Consider the following 23,455-nt stretch of genomic DNA (forward strand, 5'->3'; position numbering starts at 1 on the left):
AGTGAATGCTACAGACAGTCATTGAGGGTTGAGAAGATAGCTGGGTCAATAGAGCATTGCTGTGCACATATGAGAACCAGAGTTTAGATCCCCAGAACACAAGTAAAAACTAGGATGCAGTCTTATTTTAAGGGCAGCAGAGACAGAGGATCACTAGTGTAAGCTGCATAGACAGACTAGCTGAAATGGTAAGCTTGGGGATAAACAAGGAACCCTGCCTCAGAATCTAAGGTGGACAGTAATTAAGAATATCATATGTCAACCTCAGGACTGAACACACACACACACACACACACACACACACACACAAGAAGGGGGCATTCACATGTACCTATGTGTAGACAAGTGGCCATGTACATGCAAACACACAGTACATACAAGCACATGTGTAAAAAACATGTTGAGTTTTGTGTCTCTATTAAATTGCTATTTTTTAGTAGGTCATAAAAACACATCTTTAATCTAGTCACTGTGACATTCCTTGGGGTGGAGATAAGTCATTTCATATAAGTACATAGCAGTCCTTCCTTCTATCATCTGTGGTAGAAGTAAACTTCTTAAAATGAAGTTCATACTTTCAATAATTGTTGACAAAGGATGTAATTCAATATTAAAATTCTTGTCAAGCTTAAGCTTCTGGAAACTTGGTCATAGGAATTTTCAGCTTATTAAATCTTAATGCACAACCAGAGAGACGGCTCCCAAGCTAAGAACACTTTCTGCTTTCCTAGAGAACCCAGGTTTGGATCCAGCACCCACATCAGGAAGCTCACACTGCCTTAATCCAGAGTAGATACCACTATCCCTTCACTTGGATCTGGGAAGTGACTGGTCAGACCTCACCATGCCTGGAAGCCTGTGCCTGCTACAGAGCCCACTGTGACACAAGCAAGGTCCATTCAGGCCTCCATCTGAAAGGCCAAGTTCACAAAGTGCCAGTGTCCCTAACTTACAACAGGAAGTGGAAGGAAGTCACAGGGCCTCGACATTGGTCACTAACTCAGTGATGCTCAGACCACCGAGCATTGCCTGTTGAAGAGTGGACTGTAGAGGTCAAGGGCAAAGAGAATATGTGAAGGGGCAGGAGCCCTAGGAGGCGGAGCAGGGCCCAAACTGTAGTTTATGAGTACAAAAGCTGAAACTGCAGGGCTATCAATCCATCAGCATTTTGGAATCCCAAATGAGCTACTACATGAATGCATCTGAGTAACATTATTTCAAAAGAAATAAATGATTCTGTGGAAAATGCGCATTGTGAGGAAACAATTGCTCCCATGTGTGCTTTGCCTCCTATTGCTTTATTCAAAGGGAGCTGATAGTTACTTCTACTTATTAAGTGGCTTGTTTTGCCTGAAGCTCACTTTGAAGAAAGACAATGATAATAAGGAAAGCGAATGAAAGGACTTGTGTTCTGTACCTGAGAAATCAGCTGCCAAGAGGTCTGCAGCCTTCAGAACCTTCACCTGTAGAATGCCAATGTCCTTCACATCCTTCAGTGAGTTCTGGAAGGCCTGAGGAGACAAAGGAGGTGGCACACAAATGAGAATGGCTTACTCATGCTCCTGGCTTGAAGTTTCCCCAGAAGTATGTTCCCTATTTATCTCCCCCTTCCTCATGAAATTCTTAGAAGAGTTGCAAAGCTGTCTTATGTCAGGCACCAGGCCCGTTAGGCATGTATCACAGCCAGATTAGAAGAAAATTGACTGAGAATTAATTAACTGCAGCCTCAAAATAAACAAATTAGAATCACTCCCAATCTGCTTTTAACATCGCCCCCTGGTGCTAGCATAGATAACCCACTGGGAAAATGGGTGGGTGGAATTACATTCATTCTCCCCTGCCTTTTCTCATTAATGCAACTTGTAAATCAACTCTAAAGGCAAATTTAAGCTGGTCTTGTTATTATAAACTTTATGGATGCCATAGGACTAACCCTTCATCCCCTCATAAATGCTTATTACAAAGGGAAAGAAATCAAGGATAGAACTAGAGGCAGTTTCCTGGTCTATGATTCAACCAGTTCCATTCATTAAGTGAACATTTGGGCTTCTAGTACCACCCTGTACTCTTCTTCTCTTTAGTCTTTAATTAACATAATCCATAGATTGAACACATTTACTCATGATTCTGAAGCTGACACAGCAGAATGTACATATCTTTACACAGCATCCTTGAAAACAAATGCATCAGAGATAAGCAGATACCTATTCTCATGCCTACAGAAGACATCTATTGAAAAAAATGTAGCTTCAAAATCTCCAAAATTGTTGCCATCTTCATTAAATACCTAAAAGGGATAAGCAGGTTCTGATGACTTAGGAGACAACAATAAAAGAGCAAAAATTTAATATTAAGTACATTTAGCCTAATCTAACATGTGGCAGTTCTAAGAACTTTTGAAAACGATGGTCTCTATGTATTTGTTCTCTAAACAAACCAACCAGCTAATTTTTGAGCTATATGGAAGCTTTAGAAATGGATATTTCTATAATGTAAAGACAGAAATATGTTCTAAAGACTACTACTCTGCCAGGATGGAGACCATGTACCTCTAATCCAATCCCAATGTTGAGACTGAGGCAGGAGGATTGGGCTCTGAGGCAAGACTGGGCTACACTGTAAGTTCTAGGCCAGCCTAAGCTATGTGTAAAAACCATGTGGTAGTGTATTCTTTCTCTCTCACACATGCTGGCTCACTGAAGAAGCTCGGGATGTCTACTTCCTTATTAGCCTCAAATTCTAAGAAATTATTTAAAGCAGTCATTATGATGTCACAAACATTCTTTCATAAATATGAAGCATGCTTCATCAATTTCACAGTCCACTTGACTTTCAATCCTCATAAATTTCACAGTTCACTGTCCACTTGAAGGAAGTATTCGTCTTCACATCCTGTTTACTTAAATAAAATCTTCAGAGAAGACATCAATAGTGAATTCTGCCCAGATATCTTCAGAATATAGCAAATTGGCAATGCAGACTCTGTGCTGACATGAAATGCAGGTCTAGAATTTTCCCTCATGAAGATTAAGAATTATTCAATTCAATACACCTGCCCAATGAAGACTTCTGGAGGCACTAAACTCTATCCTGAAAACCATGTGACCACAAGATTCATCTTGGTCCTGGTTTCCAGGCCTCTGCTTTCTTCCAAGGAAAGAAATAAAGAACATGTGTTGGTTTATCAAGAGAAGAAGACAAAATAGAAAAACATGATTGAAATAAAGACACCTTAAAGGCGTTCAAGAAACAAATGGACAGATAAATGCTGAGTACACCATTCCATACATGGCAGTACTTAGAGACAGTCATACACTGATGTCACCGTCAAGGTGATACAGAATAAAGTCCTTCACATCAACCTCATGCTTCATCCAGGCACAGTGCCCCATCCTAAACAAACAAACAAAAATCTCTATATATAAAACATGCTGAACATTAATAGTTGCTTAGAAAGTTTCCTCTAATGAAGTTCTTTCCTGTTCAAATATCCACTCACATCCACAGACAGGCTAAACTAGCATTCCTAGAGAATCCTGTAGCAGCTTGCAAACAGCTTTCTGTTTTGAAACAGCAAGGTGAACTCCCAGTCTCCCTTCACTGCCTTGCTAATGCATCAACCCCTGTTGTCTTATTTTATGAGACATGGAATTGAAGTTGCCACCAAGATCTCTGTTGGTTCTTTCTTAAATGCACAGTCATGGTATCACCTTCCAAGTGCAAGTTGGTGGGAGGAGCAAGCAAGGGAGGAAGGGACAATGTGACCAGGCAATGCACTCACATATCTCTGGGAAATCTGCTTTCGTTCGCTGGGATCCTCTAAGGGGCAGACACAGAGGTCAGAGATGGAGACTCCAATACAGGGAGTCACAGTGATCAACATGATGAGAGCCCCTAGGCAGCTCTCCAGAGGTAGCTCCAAGCAGTTGTCTTGCTTCAGCGGCAGTGCTGAGATATCCACTTTACACCTAGAACCATTTCAGGAGATGGAGAAAGCAGGGATTAATTCAAAGCAAAGTGAACCTCCAGAGCCCTGCTTCACAAAAATTTCACCGTCTGGACACAGGTTATTGATTGGGGAAGGTTGCCAGAGCCTCTTTAGTTCAGGGGACTCTCTTGGCCTAATGTTTCTAAATTAAAGATTCACTTTCATTAAAGACAATGAAAAAGAGAAAAGGGCAATAACAGAGTATGGCAAGGGGGTTAAAGTAAGATGCCAGGGCTTTGCCAAATAAGGACCATAAAAGGACAGTACAATCAAGAATGAGGGAGAAGGGTATTGTGAAGTGCACATCGTCCGGGTGAGCTTTTCCTATGACTTCCCCACCCTAAATAAAGGATCAAGAGGAGTCTGCACAGGGAAAAAGTCAGGACTACCGCGTGCAGGTGGAGGGGGGGGAGTGAGATGCAGAAATCATATTCTTCCCAACTGATTAAAGGCAACTGGGAAATTTCTAGTTTCAGAAATATGTTGAGGTGGTTTCCTAATAGGCAGGCTTCCCCAGGTGAGTTTCTAATGGGCAAATGGAGCACGAAGTGTTGATTGATCCCTTCTCTGCAGCATTGCCAGGAAGAGCTGTATCCATCTGCTATAAACTGCAGGGGTTTTGCCGCTTAAGAGCCAATGCTGAGGAGCTGCTGAAAACCTCAAACATTTAAACACAGACTCAAACTCTCCAAAGGGAGACACTTAGGTGCTGAGCTCTTTGTTGTTCGCTTCCACACTGAGCTCCAGCTTTGCCTGAACCACACTGCCTCTAAGTTTAAGGATGCAGGTGGGTGAAGAAGCCAGAAAGCACTGGGGGGGGCAGGCGGAGGCAGGCAATAGAAGCCCTGAGATTTAATTATTTTATACAATTCTCAGAGACTGTACAATTATAAAGATGATGAATATTCAAGACTTTTAGAAAGAACAGAAGCACTGCCTCTCTCAATGAGCTAAAGCAGACTTTATACTAACTTTTCAAGGGACTTTATCTGTTAGCAGAAAACTAGGAGTAGGTAAGCTTACAGTAAGGAAAGCAATGGCAATTTGGAACCATACAGATACACAGACAAAATTAACTGGAACAACTGTGGTCTCCCTTGCAATTAAAAAGGGGGAGTGGGGCAGAAGTAAAGTAAATTACCACTCTATTCCCATTTTTATTATAAGATCAAAATTCACATATTAACAAGGGACTCTAACATTAAGTATAAATAGGATTTTACTTGAAATTTATGTAAAGTAACCCCAATTATAGGAAGGGGTATTGATTATTTTGTGTATATATATATATATATATATATTATTTATATATATTGTTATGTATATATTTACAATGTATAATATATTATATGTGGTATATAAATTATAAACATATGATTTATATCATGTTAATTTATATTATATATTATATATAGTAAAGTCGCAAATATTTCTATTAGATGCAAATTATAATACAAATATGATTTTAGTTTCATACCTTTAATGAAAGTAATATTTTCTATAGCGATAAGAAGCCTTCATAAAATAAAATATTCCTCTGCTCTTAAAAACAGAGGTTACTTGATAGTTTTATTCTATAAGCAATTGTTTAAGTGGAGGACCCAAATGTACTTAATAGAGAAATATCAAGTGTTATGTAACAAATTTTAAAAACTACAAATTTCTATATTATTAATATTACAGGAGTATATATACCTAAGAGTATTATTTTCCATTACTTTAGTTTGGGAGGGGGACACATTTCCCTAAACTAATCAAACTGGAAACTTTTGTCTGTGTATTAATGAGGTTTAAAACTGCCATTGCTCCATGTGATGATCAGTTACCAATTCCTACTTATCTACTAAGATGTAAAATCTGAAGATGTGGAGGAAATTCTTTTTTGGCTTATTGTGAGAGGTGATGCTTCTATTCTTTATTAAGAAAGCAAATTTAAACTCTTCAAGATGTAGGCAACATGTTTAAAAATCAACTAAAGAAACCTTTATTACATAAAATCCAAGACCCTTTTTTGTGTGTGTTTAAACAACTTTATTAATACTTTGAAAACTTCATACATTGTATTTGGAACATTTTCATCCACACTACTGTAATGCATTTGTCTCAGAGAATATACAAAATAATTTTAGTTCATTTTTGTTTGTTTGTTTGCTTGCTTGCAGCTGCTCCTGTGTTTTTTTTCCACCACTAACTGTTGTCGGTAGCTACAGGATTAGCCTGTACCAGACACGATACAAGATCATCCTCTCTACCTGTTACGGGCAAGTCATGGAATTAGCCTGTCAGCCTGTTATGGGCAGCACTCAGGATATTCATTGTAATGTGAGGATCATTATCTTGACTAAAACTAGTCTACTCTCTCCTTATAACCCAAAAACAACAGTACAAAATGTAAACAAATGAGGTTGTTTTCTAACAAAGCTGCCTTTATGCAAAAGCAGGCTTTGACTCCTGGATTCTATTTGTCAATCTTGATGCACATAAATACTATCATTTGGACTCTGGTGAATTACGCCAATGGCAGTATTTTTAATTGCAAGATTTCTTGAAGGGAGTATCAACAGAACAATAAAGGGGTTGGGGGCATTAACATAAGACATTAAGAAAAAAAATTATCTTACTATACCCTATGAAGCTGAGCCCAAAATACCCAATGATCTGTTTGTTAATAAAAGAGATAGAGAAACACTACTTTAAAATTGCTCTGCTGTAAGAAACTCAACCACGCAGAGCTCTATTATAAAAAATCTGAATAATAAGCATCAAAGAAGTACAGCTATCACCAGAGTGACATGCTTTACTCCTTGTGCAAGGTTAGTGACCCTCTCTGAACAACCAGGATATTCAACCCATAGGACCTACGGGGAACCAGAAAACATACATTCTAGCTTCCCATTTTAGCAAAAAGAGCTGACAGGAATATGGGTACAATTCAAAGATTCATCTTGTGGAAATAAAGGCAGGACGGTAACTGATATGTGCACACCTTGGGAGAAGCTACTGTATTCATCGGTATAACATGGGACTCCATGGCATTCTCCAGCTTCATCCAAAGACATTATCATCAGCCTTTTCTCACCTCTCCAGATTCTACCAAACAACGGAGTTCATTTCTGTAAGCACCTGCATGTATTTGTACTGTCTTCCTATGTGTGTCTGCCATGGGAAATATGTGGAGGTCAGAAGGCAAATTCAGCAACTGATCCTACCTTGTTTCAGACAGGATCCCTTTGTTCTTTTTCTGTGAAATACACTAGACTGACTGGATCCCAAGGTCCCTAGGATTCTCCCATCTCCACGTCCACCTTCCTACAGCAGTGCTGGGATTTCAGTTGTTCACACTATGCATGGCTTATTGTGATTTTAAACTCTTCATGTTCACATGGACCACATGGTTCTCTGCACTAATCTCAGCTAAATTTACAAATCTCTACTTATATCACCCTGTTTCCAGAACTCTGCCCATGATTAGCCAGAAACCAAAGTCATATGCACGATTCTGGAATCCACAACCTTCACACCAATGATAGAGACACTGCTGTCTCCTTACAGGCGCCCAAAATTTAATGCATAATGGCAGGAGATTTGCCTCCATTATTTCATAATGAACCCTCACTGCTTTGAAGTCTGCCTAGCACACAAGAGGGCTGGCTCCATACTGATGAATAAAATGAATGCTCAAAGAAACAATTGCCAGTGGGGTAAGAAAAACTACCCCACAATATCAAATGATAAAAGCCTGTCCCTTTGGTTAATTATTTCATAGCCATCAGTCCTCCCAAGTATAGGGGGAAAAAACTGAAGTAAATGGATTTCCTGAGCTTGAGGTTGAGAACTCCACGTCTACTTACCTAAAGGAAACAGAGACTAAATTACTCTTATTATTTTTTTTTCTGCAACAGACATTTAGTAAAGCTTCTCTCTTTCTCTACAGGCTGTTAAAGTGCTGATTTAGCATTGTTTCTGACCTCCCGTTCTTGTCTTTCTCCATTAATCCCACAACATCTTAATGTTTTAATTCAACACATAATTTTACCATATTAGTCAGCCAAACCGGCCCAACTTTGACTTGCCATAGTAGCTTTTAACCTCTTCTTCATTACCATAATTCCATGTCTTATATTACATACTGGTCACCAGCTTTTAGCTTAAATGCAAGGGGCAGGAAAGAGTGCTACAGTTTGAAAAGCTGTAAATCTCAGCCGCTGAGGATGTGGGTGAACAGGAAGAGAACGGGGAATGTGTCAAGCCTGGCTGTAAAAGCAGATCAACGACTTGGGCTGCAATTTGTCCAGAGAAATATTCCAGCCTGGATTGTTCACTGCTTCAAAGCCACTAATAAACTGGTAGGATGTCAGAGCCACTTTAAGACGCCATCTGGGACCAAGGAATGACTGGGAGGCAGATCAAAACAGGAGTGTGCATTCTCAGTCTAAACCTTTGCAAACTAAGTTCAGATTATTTTACGAAAGAGAATCTCTACAATCACCCTGAAATGGGACATATTCATTAAGAAAATGATTTCTTTGAAAAAGCACAGAAATGGAATAATTGATATTCTGTTCTTTGTACTGTTTCATTTCATGAACAACAGAGGCTGGAGGATGGCCGAGCAGGTAAAGTGATTGCTGTTCAAGCAGGAGGACTCCACATCTTCAGCACAAACATAAAAGCTGGGCATAGTGTTCACAACTAACTCTGTGCTGGGGTCCCCATGGTGGGAGGATTCCTGGGGCTTGTTACTTGCTAGTTATATTGTAACACATGCCCACATAGCTGGGACTGATTTCTCTTGGGCTTATGTCTTCCTTTTCTTAAAAGTTCACTCCCCTGCATCAGATCTGATGATTTCTTTTTATGGTTGCTTTGCCAGTAAAAATAAATAAATAAATAAATAAATAAACAAATAAATAAATAAATAAATAAAGCCATGAGTTAGGCATTGTATTCTCAAGGGAGGTTGGCTCTTGCTGAAAGCAAGTCCATCTTTGGGGCTCCATCCACCCCACTTTGAGAGTTACTGAAAGTCAAATAGGACCTGTGGGTGGGTATGCTATGACAGAGGGGAAGTCAGGCTCTAGAAACATCAGAACATACACACAGGGAAGAAGCAATCTAAAGACCACCATTGTGCATGTGAGCCCAGTTCCTATAAGCAAAGGCTACCCTACCCCTGAGTCTTGAATGGTGCTGTTCATCCTCCAGTCAGTAAACATCATTGAACATGCTCACTGTATACACACACACACACATACACACATACACGGTCTATATTTTGAATTTTACTGGATATATTTAATTTACTTGAAATAAATAATTTTAGCTTTAAATTTTATAGAGATCTAGTAATGCTATATAGAAATTTTCCAATATTGTTATCACTAAATTAATGCTTACTGTAGACTATGTCAATGAATATTGCTACTGTTTCTGACCTGAATGTTGGCCATGAACTCCACTACACAGCAAAATAGTCAGACACACAATGGGTTCTTTATCAAAATCACATAAGTAATGATGTTTGTTTCCTATATCAAACTATCTATAATGGGAATCTTCACCAATGAGAACTTCCTTAAAGGGGTTTGAAAGTATTAAATGACTGTGTTCTCCAAAATAAAATGGAAGATGGCTCTCAGGAGACAGTGGTTATCTGTTTACACTACTAGAGACTCTTGGATTTTTGAATAGTTGAAATAAGTATAGCTAAGTCTTAGTGTGAGCAATGCAAAGGAAAATAAACTGTGGGGGACAAAAGAGTTGAAAATTTGGGCTGGTGGGATAGCTCAGTAGATAAGACATTTTTAAAGGCACTTGTTGTCTAAGCCTTATGATCTGAGTTTGAACCTGTGAGCTCATGGTAAAGGAGAGATTCAACTCTCAGAAGTTGTCCTCTGACAGCCACATGAATTATCTAGACATATGCAAGCCTGCACACAAACACTGCTATGCAATTTGTAAAAGTTGAAACTAAAAAAGAAAATCATGAGAACGGTCTTCAAGAAACTTGCCAGAAATAACTGCGTGCTAGCACAATGGTAACTTGCCAGAAATAACTGCATGCTAGCACAATGGTTTGTGCTTTTGCTTTTGTCTATGAGCTATGTGTAGCCCAGGCTGGCCTCAAACTCATGATCCTCCCTGCTTAGCCTCCTGAGTATTAAGATTGCAAAACCCAGGACACCTTGTCCTGCCATCATGTCTTCATTAAACCTGAGAAGGAGTATTCTAAGTGAGCAAGGGTTCTGTCCACCTATATTCACTGCAGTAGCATGCTGTCCAGAGCCAGGTCTCCCAAGAGGTACTTTTGTTATCTTTTGAATTGCCAGAGGGGAAAAAGGAAAAGGATGCCCAAAAAAAGAAACAAAACCCATTTCCAGTCCACAAAGAGGAAGGACAGAATGATGCAAAGACAGGTAGACATCTCAGTTACAACAGGAAATGGCTAAAACAATAAATGAATACCCAAATGACAAAACACAGGCCACACAGGACGTCTTTGGCTTTTTTTTTTTTTTTTTTTTTTTTTTTGTCTTTGTGAAAACACATAACCCTTGTTTGCAAAAGCATTTCCTATTATGTGACGGAAACATGACAATGCAATGATATGAGACAAGCAAGGCATTATTATTTGCGCCTACTAAAATTATATTGGGCCATTCATCACAGGAGGCCCAGTACCTACTGTGCAGATAACACTTTGGGACAGAGAGTTCCATGAGTTTCTTAACTTAGCCTTACTCTCAACTTTCTGATCCTACTGCCCTTAATACAGAAAGGGCTCTGGCATGTCAGAGAGCTGAGGACGTTGAAGCTACTGGGAAAGAGTCAAGATCAGACTAGTGACTGGACATGTAGTGACTCTCAAACATCAGCCCACTCCTGTTGGATCTGGGGCATGTGGCATGATCCAGCTTCCTAGGCTTTGCACCCAGTTAGCCCAATGGACTTGGGAAAGCCACAAGTGCTGCCTAGCAGACAGGCATCAGAGTATGTGTGAGAAGACCTGCAAGGCAAAGGCAATTGTGTTGGGCAGGTACAGAGTGGAAGGCAGAGATGAAGCTGCTGTAGCTTCTGGCTGGCTGTTCCCTTAGTGAGTACCTGGCCACACATAATAGAATGCAAACATCTTGTGCACAGGTATACAACTTTATAGGTAATTGGGGGAAGTTATTGGTGTATCTTGTTACATGTCAGGAAACACCATGTAAAGGACAGCCTTGTTGAGAAACAAGGGAAGAATTCTGAAGGTGCTAACTTCCTCTTGCAACTGCCTCAGGAGGGATTCCATAGAGACAGAAAGAAGGGATACCACTGCATTGCAGGGTCATACACCCTGCACCAAGAGCTGCACAGAGAAAGAGTACTGTCTGAGGGGCTGCTTAGCAGGTCCTGTGACAAGTCTCCCTCAGACCTACTTGCTATTCTCTCTTGCTCTCCCTCACTGTAAAACACATGGGTCAAAGCAGATAAGTTGTTTTAATCTTTAGTTTTGAACAATAAAGCCCTGTCCTTGGCTGGCATCCCAAACATCAAGGTGTATTGGCTATGTAGGAGAGGGGAAAGTGCCTCTCTCCTCCCTCATCGGCACATAGCCTTGAGCTGAGGATCCAGGTTGGAAGTTGACAACCAGTAGCTTCTGGCATCCCTTTAAACATTTGTGCTTTTCATTTAAGATATGTATACAAATTGTGCATCTTGGGGGCAAAACTAAAGAGAATTATTCGATATAAAGAGTAGGATCCTTACAGTCCCACACCCTGGCCAGGGAATTCACTGTCATCAAGCCCAAGGCCACATCACTGGATGACTGACTTGCTCTCCCTAACTTGCAGGACAATGCTGCCTGAGATCAGAGGTAAGGTAAACATCTGCCAGTATTTCCCTTGTGCCCATCATAAGCCAGGCATGGTGCTTGGGATTTTATTGTATTCCTAACTACAATCCTATGAAGAAACTATAATTCTCATGTTTTTAATCTGTTACCCATGGGTAACCACCTCGATTGAGTTGCTTATTTTACACCACCTCCATAGTAAACAACATAATACCTTTAGCTGCTTCAGATTCTAAGATAGTTTGTCACAAAACACATCAAGAACATTGAAACTTTTCTGTCCTGGGGAAGAACTAAATTACACAGTTCAGTGTAAAACTAAAATGAAATCCTGCAAATGTTTCCAGACATGTCTCAATGGTCTGAGACGCACATAGCTTCCTCTGGAGACTTCATGGTGCACACACTGCAGTGGACCCTTTGAATACACAGGGTGCACAACCATAGACTTAACCAACCTTCAATAAAATGTTTGCCTTAAATAGTATGCCCATAGTAACCACATGAAGTCATCAAGGAGTGTAACAGCTACTTACATGGCTTTACATTATATTAGGCATCATTTGTAATCTAGACATGAATCATGTAAGATGAGCAAGCATCCGTGGTGTGGTACCTCAGGTCAAATATGACACATGCCCCATGCCCTCTGACCTTCGAGTATGCTATTACTATCATGAGTTCCTGGAATGTGCTCCCTATAGATGAGAGGGAACAATTCTATTTTCTTATGTTTTAAAGCCTGATTTGAATACTAAATTGCATTTACCAACTAGAAAACCAACTAATACCCCTCCCACATTCAGTGGCTGCCCAGCTTTCTACTTCTCTTCATTAAGGTAGGAGATGGGTGTCCACTCCCAACCCAAACAGACAAGACATTCTTTCAGAGCTAACACTTTACAGTTAGGATCTCCCACCCCAGTAGTAGCAGAGTGACTCACGTGCCCAGTCGCTCCTCGTGTTTTTTGCTGTCCTTTCCCCACACTTCAATGTCCAAAATGCCCATCCTGTCAGAGAAGTAGTGAAAGTCAAACTGTTCCTGCCATTGCGGGTTTGCACTCTTACACAGTGTCTAGAAAACATGCAGTTACAGGGTTTACTTTCTCAGAAGATCGCTCACGGCTATAGCAGTAACACATTCATGTCATGTCTACAGGGTGGGAAGTCACCATGATGGGGTGGGTCCCCTAGCAAAGACACACTTAACTTCTGGAATAAAAGGGACCCTCTTGGACTCGGGATTTAGCAAAATATGACTAATCTTTTAACTGATTCCCAACTGCAGCAGTTTCTCTATCAAGTTAAAAAAAAAAAAACCACACAAACATACAGTGAATATATACAAAGAATCTGCAATGGCCCATTCCTACAGAAGATAGCATTTTTAACTGTTTAGTCAAATGCAAGCAATGTTTGTGTTGGTACATATATCAGACCTGGCATAAGCATCAGAAAAACTAACATTTTGTGGACACATTAAATGAGAACTCTATAACATGATAGCACAGATCTGTCCTCTTTTAAGTCCAAAGATACCAAATCATAATGCTTTGGCAAAGGGAAAACTAGACAATTCCACTTAACCATACTGGAAAATTAATCAGTTATAGAAAATCACACACATGGCCCTGTGTTCTCTAAGCATGAACAAATTGCCTATGGCATGGCTTTGCTGACAGGCTCTTCATTCTTTTCTTTCTTTCATGGAGATTTAAATTGTGAATAGTATTTTAAGCATTGGTGACAGGGCTCTAAATGCACTGATCAACTCTTAAGTCAAGACCAACTACTCCCATGCATAAGAAAGTATGGGCAGCTCACACCTCTGCTGTTATTGTGTCACATAAACACATTTGAGTTGGGTTTTATACCATTTTTTTTAATCATAATCAGTACACAGAATTTAGGTTCCAAGAAGAAAACATGTGTTCGAAATGAAAATCCAATGCAGTGTTTCCCACAGGGAACGTGCTAGACATTGGTCTAACTTTACACTTCACTTCTTACTGAATAGCTAATTGTCCTAGAGACAAATAAGCTTGCCATAAATCCAAAGCCTGACCATGAGTGGCTAAAGACTTCTCATTAGAGGGAAGTGACCATTCCAGTATATTTAATACCAGGCTCTGGCCAAAATGATCTGCTGTGATTATCTGTGTATTTCAGCTCTCATTCACACCCATTTTCCATTTCTTGTGCACACTTGTTTGTTGTGTGCCTGTCTCCCCACTCCTTTACTATGGAGTGAAGGATGCCGAAGGTTGGACTTTTGCACTGAAATTCAGACAGCACCCAGCTTCTTGCCTTCCTGTCTCCTTTCCCAAGTTGTTTACAATTTGGCTGTTTCCTGGATGCCAGGAAAAAAACTTTCAACCACTCTAGCCCCTTTAATTCATAAAATTTGCACAATATTCCTGGCAGTTAAAAAAAAACTTGTTTATAGATTAAAAAAATAATTCCCATGGTTAAAAACGATTGTTTCTTAATTCAATCCATACCAAATTACTAAGATTAATAACTATATGGCATTTAGATTGACAAGATCAGACAATTGGACTTAAAAAAAAGAAAACAGTTAAATACATGATTATTATTTTTTTAGTACTTTATGTGATTTAATTTTGGGGAGGGGAACCAATAACAACAAAACCAAAAACAAAACAAAACAAAACAAACAAACAACAAAAAAAAAAAAAAGGAAGGAAAAAAAAAAACCAGCAAAATCCAGAAATACCAGATATCTAGTTTTGGTGCTAAGACTAACAAGGGAACAGACATACAATTTTGAAAATACTATTACTCATCTACTCATCTACATTTTAATATTATCAAGTAATGAGTTGCTTTATTTTAGAGTAATGAAGAATACTCAGGTACCCTTTTCCTACAATCTTTGAAGTCCACATTGCTTTTTCTCTAACTGAAGACAGGTCATGCATCCAGAACTATGGTTTTAATAAGCTTTCTTTACATTTGAATACATGAAAGTAAATTCTTTACCTCTTGAGGTGGGGGGGAATCGAAAAACAAACAAACAAACAAACAAAAAAGACACTAAGCAATACCTATATCAGTTTAATAAATCTATACAATTATTCTGTTTTCTGGGATGCTACTTAACATGGCTAGGGAGAGGCTAAAAATAAGCTGGCTCCTTTTGAGAAATAAAATGTGAAGACATTTTTCATCTTTATCACTTGGAAAGATAATATCCTCCTTGTCTAATTAACATAACTTACCTTGCTTTTGTATCTCTGATCTCCCAGTTTTAACTGGACAAACATCTCTGACATGTTCCCTCCTGAGACATTCTTCCCTTCCAACAGAGTTATACTTATAATTCCATTCCAGAGTTGGTTCTTTCTCAGGGACTCTGAGAGCCGTAGGTTGCGGATCAAAGAGGACTAAAAGTAAATAAATAAATAAAACAGCATGTAAACATATTGCTTGCTCTTTGAAAGTGAGTCTGGCAGTCACAGGAATCCCAGCCCTCCCTGTTTCAGCCTGAAGTTGTTCCCGGCTTGGGGAAAATACTTAATATTGCTTGGTTTTTTGCAAATCCTTGGTCCCTGTTCTGTGACTTGCTTCCAATCTAGCAAAAGATAGGTGCAAACAACATGTGGATTTGGCTCTGATCTGTACTCGCACTCAGATGAGCTCTTTCATAGAAATCCTTGAACTTGGCCTTGGCTGTTTGACTTGTTGGAAGGGCAGAAGGCACTCTTTGAAGCAGAGCTCTAGGGGAAAAACACTTCTGGATATTTACCAATAATGATTGTGATTTTATCTATCATATTCAAATATATCCTTTCTCTCCCTCATTCTTCAGATTAGTATTTGAAAAGCCCCATGCCACTGTGAGAGGAGCCACAACTTCAAGTGTAGCTTACAATGACTTACCTGGCTAAATAAGTCGTAGGGGTGCGGAGGGCGGGAGGTGGCAGGATAGAAGGAGAGGGAGAAAAAAAAAAAAACACCGGGGCCCCCCGGGCCCAGATGGACTAAATAACCCTTAACTTATTTTTTTCTAAATGATTTTATTAATATACCTTAAAAACCATATAGAAAGAAGACAGGAATCTCTTCTTAAATGATAGAGATGGTGTATGAACTTTTTATAATACTGGTTATATAATTATTAAGCTATCCCCAAAGTAAAAAGAAAACTGGTAGAACTAATCTTCATACACTTCCTCACCACATTCAACATCCCACCCATCTAATGTTATCTCTCCCTTCATCAGTTTGTCTCACTAAAACATTTTAGAAAAAAAATGTCCACATTTTTTTAAATGAAACCAAAATGCCACAATTACACTCAACACAATGAACCATTGTACATTCAGCACTAATCAGCACCCCATGAGGCTTTCATTGCCCTGCCCTCTCAGGGGTCTCTCCCTACTTAGTTGCTTCAGTTGGGATTCCCTCTTGACCCACAGGCTGCATTTAGATGGCAGAGCTCATTTCCAAAATCTGCTTAACAAGAGAACCGAAACAAGTATATACTGTTTCTTTAGAGGACAAACCACCAGTCTGAAGACTGTCAGTGGAACCTAGCATCAGAACAAAGCAATGCACTGCTAACTCTGTGCAGGTATTCCCATCATCTGTTTACTATGTCTTTGTAGTCATTTAGATGCCAATTTGCTCAAACATGCATCATAATTTATCCCAACAAGTAGTACATTGGGCCCATTAATGTTACATGAGCCTACTTGATTCAACTATGTCACTCCACCATTCTCAAGAAATGTTTCCATGTCACAATAAGTATTTCACTGAACACTCTATGATAACCATAAATGAAATTATTTTTAAGGAAGATTTACTCCTGACTTTTATCCATGATGATCATGAGGATTTTCTACACTCACATGTACACACTATGCACACATGCACACATGAGAAAGAGAGAGAGACTAAAAATGCAAATGGGAAAATAATTAAATAGGAGAGAAACTATTCTCCTAGCACACAAAGATTATTTCTTAACCCCCAATTGTCACTTGGTCTTCTATATGATATATTCAATAATAAAAGATACAAAACAGTTTCAGTTGAGTGACTTTGTTAAAATCACATCACAAAAGCAGCACGTAACACAGACATACATCTGTGTGTATTGACATCTACATATGTGCGTACAAACACAGAATATACACTTACACATTTTATAGCTTATTGAGTGCACGGGCTGACATATCTGCCTTTAAAGGAAAAATGAGATTTTGATTCATAAGTCCTGCTGTAATTCCCTCTTCTGTTGTATTTTCCTTCTTAAAAGTTTGACTTCTAACCAACAAACTAAAGCATGACCTGTCCCATGGCCATGCTTCAAAGTTCCGACAGATATATTCCTCCCTCAACACTGCAACTATTTCAAAATCCTTTTTATAAAACAGGGAGTAATGTCCACAGAGGATCAAAGGGCATCCTACAGCCTGGCAATTGCCTGAGAAAAATGGCAGCATGTCCATGAAATATGCCCTAAAATAATTTTGCAGTGCAGTATGTCCTAATTTCAAATTGAATGTTTATCTTGGAAAGACCTCTATCTAACTTGTCCATAAAGCAGTCCCACTTAGCTCTATGAGCTCTGTGAAAATGGAATCCAAAGCTGGTTATTAAGGGGGCTGGAGATGGGTTCCATATGGCAGAACAGCATGGGAGGGCAAGGCTGAGGCCTGCACCAGGCGCAGCTTGGCCAAAGCTCCTGATCTATCCATGGACACTCATTGCATTACACCATAACATCTGGATTATGGCTTGTAATGTCCCTGGGAAATATCCTCTTTCCATCAAAGCCTTTATCTATCTCAGTCAGACTTTGAACATTTTAGTATTTAACTCAGCCATGTTTGATCTGATAGACTTGCTCATTCACTAGCCAAGTTTTCTTTCTTTTTTTATTTTTTAACCCCTCCCTCCTAAAGATAATTATTTATTGCAGAGTTCACAGATAGGAAAGAAAGTAAGACTTTTATTCTACTTATTTGACCTTAAAAAGCTTACAGACCCCACACTCTTCATACTTTTTTTCGGCATTCCTTCTCAAAGAGAAGAGACAGAGCAGGACAGAACCAGGCGTCCCGTGTGTGCTCTACAGTGCAGTCAGGTTAGCAAAACCTATTTTGTTCTTCAAACATCCCCTTTCTCCCCACAATAAATTGGCTCATCTGCACTCACTCAGTTAGCTGAATAGCTCGAGTTTTCATGTCTCTGTCCCTGTCTTTAAGGGGAATTTGTCATCTTAATGCAGCCTGGAATACGATAGGAGAGGAGGAAATGACCCATCAAAGGGGAAGCCCACCCCACCTGAGCTGAAACAAACACCAGCTGATAGAGCAAAGTTTCTGGGTCCTGACCCTAATTCCTCCACAGACAGGAGGGATAAAATATAGTGCATCAGGGTTGTGCTATTTCCCTCCTTCCTCCCCAAGGATCAGAACCTTTTAGTATTTCGATGTGATCCATTCATCTCTCTATGTCTGGGCCCCCACTCCATGTGATCCACATTCATTCTTCTTAGGGAGAAAAAGAAATGATGCCCTTTGAAAGTGCATACATCAATTATGAATAGGAAAATGAAAACAAGGTGTGATACTCAGCTTATTAGCCATGCCGAATTGCATGCAAATGGAGCAAGCCTCCAAAGATCTCTTCACTTCCTAAGTCATGGTAACCCACATGCAGAGCTCAGAAGCAAAGAAGAGAGTCTGTACACTAAGGAACTTCGGCTCACTTCAGGTAAGCTCCAAGAGTCACTTCAGAATCTCAAAAGGTTCTCATCCAAGAATAGAGTCTCAGAGTGAATGTGTTTGTTCAGAGTTTAAGCAGTGGATAGCAGTCTGGTGGCATTCCCTGATGAGTGAAAGATAGGCCATGGAGTTAGGAGCTAGGAGAACAGTCAGTGGCCATCAACAGCAAGGCTACATTCAACTGTTCCCTGCAAGTTTCAGAGTGGAATGTGCTGATGGATAACAGAGAATGAAAGAGGAAAAACAAAAAGGGAAGGGAAAGGAAGGAGAGATAAAAGAAGCCAAGGAGCTGCGGAGATGGTCCAGTGGTTAAGAGCACTTGCTTCATAAGCATGGGGATATGAGTTCCAATCCCCCAGCACAGCACCCACGTAAAAAGACCAGCAGGGCCATGAGTAACCCAAATGATAGCAGCATAGACAGTGGAGACAGCAGAATGACTGGAGCTAAATGACAGCCAATTTGGGTCAAAAGATTAGCCCCAAGCTGAATAAGACACCCTGTCTCAATGGAATAGGGAAAGAGAAATAAAGCATGACAGCCAAAAGTTTCCACAGACTTAAACACAGGTACACACTGCCCACTCACACACATATGATTATAAGACTCATGAATATAAATCTGTACACAGTGAATCAATCAATAAATAATAGAGTAACAAGACAAAGCACTGGTTAAGTATAGTTTTTTATTAATTTTTAAATTTTTCAGTGATGGTAGTGTAAGAATCATGCATTGCTAATACATCCTGGTTTTGACCTATCTAGTACAATCCTAAAGTCCCTGTGACAACACAGGCAGCCAACAGAAGCAAATACATGGGGAAAAAAAGTACAAAAACAAACACCAACCACCACTGTAAGAAAAATGACTAGCAAATCAGAGCTCCAACTCTGGTGCCTGCTTCTTTGCAATGCTGAGAGAAAGCACTCAGTCTATAAAAGGCTTCACTGAAATATTCCTTTCAAGTGTTTTCAACATGTAAAACTACTGCTTCCTGTCAACAGCTTTACTGCACTAAAGCACAAATCCATGCATGCAGGGAGCCAGCTTCTAGAACAGACCAGACCCTCCTCTGAAGCTGCTTACATCATCTGAAGAGGGTCCTAGGTCCTCATAAAAGGACACAAAGAAAACTCTCCACATTTCTCACACATGCACACACATGGAAGGAGAGATCTGTATTTGTAGATGTCCTTGTATCCAAAGTTCCAAGGATATAAACACTGTGTGTATAAATTATATACTGTATTCATTTCATAGTATTTGTTATAAATATTATCACTCATGTTTTCTACTGGAAAATAAATACTAAATTAAGAAAAGATGTAATAAATAGACAAGGACTATAAGTGTCCAACAACTCTAAATTTAGGACAAGGAATATATGTTTTCTATCATTAACAGGGTAAAAGATCACATGATCCATAAGGTTATTTCTTTGCCCCAACCTCTAGGGAACTCAAACATTGTACAGCACTATTTATAATCTAGTATTTTATTTTTATGTCTACCGTCTTAGGCTTTTAGTATGTTCTGGTTTTCTACTTCTTGTCTTAGTTTAAAATACAGCAAACGCTCCCATATTCTTGACCTAAAATGAAGTATGTAGCCCTGGTAGGTGTCCAAGGGACTCTCTGGTGTAGGAGCTATGCTAGTCTGGGTGGGCTGCACTGCCACCTGAGGCCATGGTGACATCTGAGCCCATACTGCTGCATGAGGCCATTCTGGATCCATGATCCTACCACAGTCGGGTCTGTAATGTCTGTTACCGATGGTGCCACCAAAATCCAGATAAACAGGGTCTAGGCTGTACCCTATGGCCATTTTGTGTCCAAGGACTATGCTGCCATGGGCCATGGTGTCATCTGAGCCAGGCTACTGCCAAGGGTCATGTCTGGGTTAGTGGCCTACAGCAGTCAAGGTCTGTGTTTATGTCTATGGTTCCTGATATCATAGACCTGAATGACTACCTGTGGCCATATTGATGTCCAAAGGCTTCACTACTATGGGGACCATGGCAATCTAGTGGATTATACAGCCAACATGGGGTTGGACCCATACTGGTGCTGTGGATCATGTTTGGGTCCATGGCCCAACAGCAGCCAATGTCTAGGCTGATGTCCAAGGTACACGTTGTACAGGAGGTCATAGGAACTATGAATGTTGAAATCCAAGAGCTGGCCATACTAATCCAGCCTTGACTCTCACTGGCCCTGGGATAGCTGGCCCTGCACCTCACTGGTCACTGTAGCAAAAGAGTTGGTACTCCCTCCACCATGGGAGAGTTGACCCCAGTACTTAGGAGGGAATACCTGTCCTTGCAGCAGGGATTTCCTTGACTATGCCCAGGCTCAAATACCAATAAGGCATGGCTAATTCACATAGAGAAATGTGTATGGTGAGACGTGTTGAACCAGACAGTCGATGGCAAGATACCCATTTGGGTAGAAATGGTAGGAAGTTCCTTCTATACACTAACTATGAGCAGACAAAGCAAAAAATTAAACTCAATCATCTTCCTGAATGAGATTTGGTCACAGAACAACTCATTAATGACAGACAATAGACAGACAGACAGACAAGGAGCCCCTTCAAATTCTTCCACTCTCCTCCCTCAGTCTAAGTTCCTATACATCACACAAGCTTGGTGCCAATTTCTCTCCAGTACCAATCCAGCTGGAGCACAGATGATTCGGGGACCGAGAAAGTGTATCCTGCAGAGCTTAGTCTCCATAATAACAGACAGAAACTGCAATAAAGGGGTATAAATCCAAATGGGTGAAAAGCTGGCACTACCAGTCACATAATTTCATAACAGACAATAAAAACATTACACTAGTGTAGGTCCTCTCTTATCTTAGCCAACATATTAATGTCTGAGTCAGAAGGTCAAAAGAAGAAGCCCTGGGTGGGTGGGTACCTCCTGACTAAAATGCATGAAAGGCACAGGAACCCATAGCTAAGGAAACATGTGTTCAGACAGCTTCACAAATCAAATGAGGAGAGCCCTCCACCTCGTGTGTGTGTGTCTGTGTGTGTGTGTGTGTGTGTGTTTGTTGTGTTTGCATGTTGTGTGAACAAATGTGTGTGCTTGGAAGGGAGAATAGGAGGGAAGGAAGAGGGACAGTGGGAAGGGAGGGCAGGAGGGAAGGAAGGAGAATAATAGAGCTACAAGGTATCTAGGTACTGTCACAGATATGTGACCTCCACTTCTAGTCACCTTTCTGTCCCTCCTTGCATTAAGCTGTTGGTGTAGCTGCTGTGATTATTCTTGTGTAGAGCTGTAGCAGGCATCACAATGGACTAAAATGAGTCTTGGAGCAACCCTGGCCACACTGGGTACTGCACAGCAACAGTGTAAAAAGATGTAGATGCCAGTCCAAGATCTATTACATCAAACCCAAAATTCTCCATTAAATGCTCATTTTTAAAAAACTTCCTGGGAGGAAGCTAAGCCTGTCTTAAATGCCATCCTCAAGTATCTACCTCTTTGAAATCTAGGGCAAAGTATCGAAGACACACTTCTTATTTGGGAACATTTGAGGTAACATGAAAATATAAGAGTTATAGAGAAAAAGAAGCAACTGATTAAATAAAGGCATTCTATGAATCACTTTGAGGTTAAAAACCCCTGTTATGCCATAGGTAGCGCAGAAGTATAATTTTCTATATTTATAGCTAAGTAATCTTTATATCAGACACTTCCTAACATTAAAAATAATAAGAACATCTTAAAATAGAAGTTTGTACAAGTGGAGAAATGGTTCAGCAGTTAAGAGCATTGGCTGTTCTTCTAGAGCAGCGGTTCTCAACCTTCCTAATGCTCTGACCCTTTAATACAGTTCCTCACATTGTGGTGACCTGCAACCATAAAATTATTTCATTACTGCTTCATAAATGTAATTTTGCTAATATTGTGAATTGTAATATTAATATCTGATATGCAGGGTATCTGATATGTGACCCCTGTTAAAGTCATTTGACCCCCAAAGGGGTTACACCCTGACCGACAGATTAGGAACCACTGTTCTAGAGGATCCAAGTTCAATATCCAGCTTCTACATGGCAGCTCACAACCATCTGTAACTCCAGTTTCAGGGGATCCAACTCCCTCCCCTAGTCTCCTTAAGCACCAGCCACGTGGTGCACAGATAGACACACAGCAAACATTCATACACATAAAATAACAAAATACTATTTTTAAATGAAAGAAATTCATGGTTTCGAAATATCAAAAGGTAGATGATCAGAGAGTTATCCATGTTTATACTGTGTTAATGGCAGTAGGTGTATAATTCCCCTATGACTCTTTCTTGTAAGTCAAATTATGAGCCATCTCACTTTCCTCCTGAAACTGCATACCTTCCAATGCAAAGGAAGCAGCATCACCATTAAGTGTTCACCAATGTATAATCTTCATGTCTCACATATGAGAATCTCTAGTGCTCATCAAGCTTTAATTGTCTGGAATTTTACTAAATGTATGTACTGGCTTTGGGCATTTATTACATTCCTTAGCCCAGCACACTGAAGTGAAAATTCCAGAAAGAGAAAAAAAGAGCGAGCAATGGCTCAGCCTCAACACATAACTCTGTAGTGTCTATATATAAATACTGCTCTCTGGATCCTCTGTCCCCTTCATAATTTTGATATCTTTATCCAAGCCGTCGACATTTTTCCTACCCCTCTTCTTTCCTTTGGCCATTGTTCCATAACCTCTCCTGTCCTCCCTAGACTCCAATACTCCCCAGGCTCACAATTTCTGTTTCTCGCCTTTATGTTCCCCCACAAACTGCCAGTGCTCTTCCACAGACTGAGGCTCCCTAACTAAAGATGGTTATTGATGTACAGTACCAGTGTTTT

The 23,455-nt window shown here is 40.0% G+C and overlaps 1 protein-coding gene across 1 annotated transcript in view; it reads right to left on the reverse strand.

The window, feature by feature from the left end:
* The window catches only part of Mctp2 (multiple C2 and transmembrane domain containing 2), a 170,806-nt gene that overhangs the window by 108,619 nt on the left and 38,732 nt on the right, over positions 1-23,455 (reverse strand). Inside the window, exons 8-11 of the mRNA XM_051206493.1 lie at positions 15,068-15,232; positions 12,770-12,900; positions 3,782-3,968; positions 1,418-1,511 (exon numbers count right to left, since the gene is read on the reverse strand). Coding sequence (XP_051062450.1) covers positions 1,418-1,511; positions 3,782-3,968; positions 12,770-12,900; positions 15,068-15,232 — 577 coding nt within the window. The remainder of the gene's footprint in view (positions 1-1,417; positions 1,512-3,781; positions 3,969-12,769; positions 12,901-15,067; positions 15,233-23,455) is intronic.

This window comes from Phodopus roborovskii, unplaced genomic scaffold (assembly GCF_943737965.1).
Source record: "Phodopus roborovskii unplaced genomic scaffold, PHOROB, whole genome shotgun sequence".
Lineage (NCBI taxonomy): Eukaryota > Metazoa > Chordata > Mammalia > Rodentia > Cricetidae > Phodopus > Phodopus roborovskii.